The sequence below is a fragment of the Lipotes vexillifer genome, unplaced genomic scaffold (genome assembly GCF_000442215.2).
Source record: "Lipotes vexillifer unplaced genomic scaffold, Lipotes_vexillifer_v1.1 scaffold4220, whole genome shotgun sequence".
Lineage (NCBI taxonomy): Eukaryota > Metazoa > Chordata > Mammalia > Artiodactyla > Lipotidae > Lipotes > Lipotes vexillifer.
Window position 1 is genome coordinate 27,285 of NW_006787739.1, and position 5,210 is coordinate 32,494.

A 5,210-nucleotide genomic window follows, 5' to 3' on the forward strand; every position below is an offset into this window, starting at 1 on the left:
TCCTAAAGTGATGTTATTCTTGTTCTGGACCACAAAAGTGATTTAAGGATTTCTAATTTGTATTTCAAAAAACAAAATCTTACTCCTAAATCTGACAAACAGCAATAAGTGTGTCATCCATGTCATTCATATACTTATATTCTGAATCTAAATAAACTTTCTGTTGAAAGGAACACCAATTAAAAATGCAGGGAAAATGTCAACAAGTTATTTAAGCATATCAGGAACACTGGTTAACAGGCTTTTCCAACCACAAAGTGAAGAATGGGTGGGCTTCAGACCTCACTAGGGGTGTGAGGAGAGGCTGGATGTGGCCCTGGAACGCACACGGCAGTGGCAGTAGTGCCAGCCCTGGCTGCAGCCCTGGCTCGGGTTCTGTCTCCCTCATCTCTCAAAGCCTCTTCATTGTGGGGTGGGAAGGCAGTGGGGGCCGTATCATGGATCTTGGCCAGAACCTCCAGCACTTTCATCTTGCTGGTTTCAGCGTGGGCTCTCGGGCCCCACAGGAAATCAGAGCGCGGGGGATCGCTGTTGGGCACCTGGCGGTACTCCAGGTACCTTTCCTGCACCAGATCTTCCGTGATAAGCTTCCTGGGCTCCCCAAAGATGAAGTGCCACCTTCCACTATAAACACCCAAACCATTCAGGAATTCCCAGACCTCCTCCTCAGAGGCGCGGTCGCCATTCAAGAAGATCACACCGAGGAGAGGCATCAGGAGCCCATTCTTCCGAAACCGCCCGCCACTGCTCCAACGCCCATCATCGCTGACATGTAGCTTGCTGACAAGGGCATAGGAATGACTGTTCGGCTTGACTTCCTTCCATTCTAGGCCAAAGACCAGCTTCATGCACTCGGAGGCTCTCCTGGGGATCTCAGGGAAGTGCTCCCTATACCTTTTGTTGACAATCTTCAGCTTTTCTCCCTTTTTAGTGGGCTCCTTTATCTTATATTTATACAGCATGAACTGCACCAACATCCCTGCCTTCCTGGCTACAAGATCCTTTCCAGAATCACTGGAGGTTGAGGCCTGGGAGGAATTTTTACTTTCCTCAACTTGGCCCTTGGCACGTACATCATATCCTGGGCATGAAACCCCTGCATCACGAGAGCTAGTGGCTGCGGCTCCCTGAGGCTCCTGGCGAGTGCCAGCAGCAGCGGAGCTCGGGGGAGTACCTTGAGAAACAGAAGCGGGTGAGGAAGTGGTCTCTTCTACCCCTGCTGTGGTGGCCTGAGCGTTAAGACCTTGGGTCTCACCTCTGTTACGGCGGCGTTCCTCACGAGCACGGAGCTTACTCTTCTGACCACGAGGCATGGTGGCTGTGGTCAGGGACAGCAGACAGGAGTGTGGGCCAATGACAGGTGATTTGGACACCTGTAGGCTGGAGAATGAGATGACGTGAGCACCTTAAAGTAGGGAGATTCCACCTTGGCTTTATCAAAGGCTGCCTCTGCAAGTTTCCTTGAGGGCACTGCTCTAGGAACCCACAAGGTTCCTGTTTTCCCGGTCAGCCTATCCTCCCAGAATCCCATAGAGGAGCCACAGAGGACTTAGAGTTTTACTCTGCATCCTATCAGCCCTGCCTTGGATTTACTCAGGTGACAACAGGTGCTGGCAGTGGGGTCCTCTCGGTTCATCTTCAATATTATTATGTCAGGTCTTGGCAGAACCTGGGCACCCTCCCCTCTGCTACTCTTAAGCTGACACCTCAAACCTCCCTGCGATCCAGGAGAAGGAAGTGAAGGGGTGCCTCAGTCCACCTCCCTGCCAGGGGACACCAGAGCTGCGAGCTCAGTAGGGTCCTTTCTATGCTGAGTTCGTTGCGATCATCATTTGAGGTCCTCACCTTGGCTCCTTAAGAGGCTTGGCACCACTCTCCATTTGCTGACTGGTGGATGCACCGTCAGACTAAGGACCTCACGTCTCTTAGACGTGATCTAAAGAAGTGAAGCAGACGCTCTACCTGACAGTCCTTCCCAGAGATTTCTTGGGCTGAAATCCAAGGGTTGGGCTGGACACTTTGACTCCTCACTCAGGTTCCTCAATTGGGCTCCCGGTAGAGAAGCTCAACTTCTGCCTGAATTGATGCCTATATGATAGTAAGAGCCAACAACCCTGTGTCCCAATAGGAGGAAGTGAAGATGACCGTATCTAACTAAATGTGGTCTCCCAAGAATGAAAGCTGTTGCAGGCAGGTTGAATTCCTTGTGGTCCCACACAAGATCCCAATTCAAGGTCTAAATGTGCCTCCTGATAGGGTCTAAGATTTCTCCCTCTGCTGACATGGGACCACTCTCCTCAGACCAAGACCTTTCTTTCCCTGTTAGCCTGTAGTGGGAACTGATGGGCATTTCTGCCTGACATCTATACTTGAGGTCTCCCAGGGATGATAATAGTGAGGATTCTTTCTGGCCTGAATGCTTTCATGTGGGACATACCCACAGTCCTCAAGGTTCTCACCATGACACGTGGCATAACCTGAACTCCTCCCTTGCCAACCCGAGGCTGCCCCCTTTGACCTGGTCTCTCACCTCCCTGAGATGTCCTGGGAATAAGTGAATGCAACTAATGTCAAAATACCCAATTCTCCCAAGCCTGAAAACAGGGCTGGTGCTTTCTGCTGCCCCGTTTCTTATGGGAGGGGCCCCCATCCTCACTCGGGGTCACAACCATGAATGCTGTTGAGGACTAGGTCCCTTTGCTGAATTGGGCTTATTCCATTAGACCAAGGCTCTCATCTCCCTGAGACCATCTCCAGAGGACATGAGGGGGCACCACAGCCTGCCAGCTCCGCCCGGAGCCTCCTCTCCTGAGTTTGGGAGTCATAAGGTAGCCCTCATTTCCCTTCGTCACTAGAGGGGAATTTAGGTCACTCAACATCTGTCTACCTTGCTAGGGCCTCCTAGAGCTGAGAGCAGGGGCGCTGCTCAGTGTGGCCCGCTGTGGGGGTCGAGGTCTGCTCACTAGCACTCAGGGCCCTCATTTAGGACTTAGATCTTCTGCATTTGTGGAACCAGCGCTACTCTCGCAGGCCAAGGCCTTCTGCCTGAGACACCACAGGCCGAATTCAGCCCGACAGCTCTGCTGGGGCCTCCAAGAATAAGATCGCACGGCTGGGATGCAGGTGGGTCACCTTTGTTATGGGGGGAGGGGGGAGGGAAGGTCCCTTCAGGCTACATTCAGGTCCTCAAACGCCCATCATCGCTGACATGTAGCTTGCTGACAAGGGCATAGGAATGACTGTTCGGCTTGACTTCCTTCCATTCTAGGCCAAAGACCAGCTTCATGCACTCGGAGGCTCTCCTGGGGATCTCAGGGAAGTGCTCCCTATACCTTTTGTTGACAATCTTCAGCTTTTCTCCCTTTTTAGTGGGCTCCTTTATCTTATATTTATACAGCATGAACTGCACCAACATCCCTGCCTTCCTGGCTACAAGATCCTTTCCAGGATCACTGGAGGTTGAGGCCTGGGAGGAATTTTTACTTTCCTCAACTTGGCCCTTGGCACGTACATCATATCCTGGGCATGAAAACCCTGCATCACGAGAGCTAGTGGCTGCGGCTCCCTGAGGCTCCTGGCGAGTGCCAGCAGCAGCGGAGCTCGGGGGAGTACCCTGAGAAACAGAAGCGGGTGAGGAAGTGGTCTCTTCTACCCCTGCTGTGGCGGCCTGAGCGTTAAGACCTTGGGTCTCACCTCTGTTACGGCGGCGTTCCTCACGAGCACGGAGCTTACTCTTCTGACCACGAGGCATGGTGGCTGTGGTCAGGGACAGCAGACAGGAGTGTGGGCCAATGACAGGTGATTTGGACACCTGTAGGCTGGAGAATGAGATGACGTGAGCACCTTAAAGTAGGGAGATTCCACCTTGGCTTTATCAAAGGCTGCCTCTGCAAGTTTCCTTGAGGGCACTGCTCTAGGAACCCACAAGGTTCCTGTTTTCCCGGTCAGCCTATCCTCCCAGAATCCCATAGAGGAGCCACAGAGGACTTAGAGTTTTACTCTGCATCCTATCAGCCCTGCCTTGGATTTACTCAGGTGACAACAGGTGCTGGCAGTGGGGTCCTCTCGGTTCATCTTCAATATTATTATGTCAGGTCTTGGCAGCTCCAGAGACGGGCGCAAGCCACGGCTATCAGTGCGGACCCCAGAGACGGGCATGAGACACTAAGGCTGCTGCAGCCACCAAGAAGCCTGTGTGCAAGCACAGATCAGTATCCACACCTCCCCTCATGGGAGCCTGTGCAGCCCGCCACTGCCAGGGTCCCATGATCCAGGGACAACTTCTCCGAGAGAACACACAGCGCGCCTCAGGCTGGTGCAACGTCATGCCGGCCTCTGCTGCTGCAGGCTCGTCCCGCACTCCGCACCCCTCTCTCCCCCTGGCCTCAGTGAGGCAGAGCCCCCCAAATCAGTTGCTCCTTTAACCCCGTCCTGTCTGAGAGAAGAACAGACGCCCTCAGGCGACCTACACTCAGGGGCGGGACCAAATCCAAAGCTAAACCCCAGGAGCTGTGAGAACAAAGAAGAGAAAGGGAAATCTCTCCCAGCAGCCTCAGGAGCAGCAGATTAAATCTCCACAATCAACTTGATGTACCCTGCATCTGAGCAATACCTGAATAGACAACGAATCATCCCAAATTGAGGAGGTGGAGTTTGGGAGCAACGATATTTTTTTTTTTTTCCTTTTTCTCTTTCTGTGAGTGTGTATGTGTCTGCTTCTCTGCGTGATTTTGTCTGTATACATTTGTTTTACCATTTGTCCTAGGGTTCTGTCTGTTTTTTGTTTTTCATTAGTATAGCTTTTAGTGCTTGTTATCACTGGTGGATTTGTTTTTGGTTTGGTAGCTCTCTTCTTTCTTCTTTTTTATTACTTTAAAAATTTATTATTTTTAGTATTTATTATTTTTTAATTACTTTATTCTATTTTATTTTGTTTTTCTTTCTTTCTTTCTTTCTTTTCTCCCTTTTATTCTGAGCCAAGTGGATGACAAGGTCTTGGCGCTCCAGCCAGGCGTCAGGGCAGTGCCTCCGAGGTGGGAGAGCCAAGTACAGGACAGTGGCCCACCAGGGACCTACCAGCTCCATGTAATATCAAAGGGTGAAAATCTCCCAAAGACCTCCATCTCAACGCTAAGAACCAGCTCCAGTCAATGACCAGCAAGCTACAGTGCTGGACACCCTATGCCAAACAACTAGCAAGACAAGAACAC

The 5,210-nt window shown here is 51.5% G+C and overlaps 1 protein-coding gene and 1 pseudogene across 1 annotated transcript; both read right to left on the reverse strand.

Annotated features, from left to right (window-relative positions):
- Positions 1-285: 285 nt before the first annotated feature.
- On the reverse strand, positions 286-1,313 carry LOC103071033 (melanoma-associated antigen B4-like). The gene is given in 2 exon segments (XM_082931185.1): positions 286-332; positions 335-1,313. Coding segments are annotated over 2 exon segments (1,026 nt in total).
- Positions 1,314-3,178: 1,865 nt separating this feature from the next.
- Positions 3,179-3,751, reverse strand: LOC103071855 (melanoma-associated antigen B4 pseudogene; annotated as a pseudogene).
- Between the last annotated feature and the right edge of the window lie 1,459 nt (positions 3,752-5,210).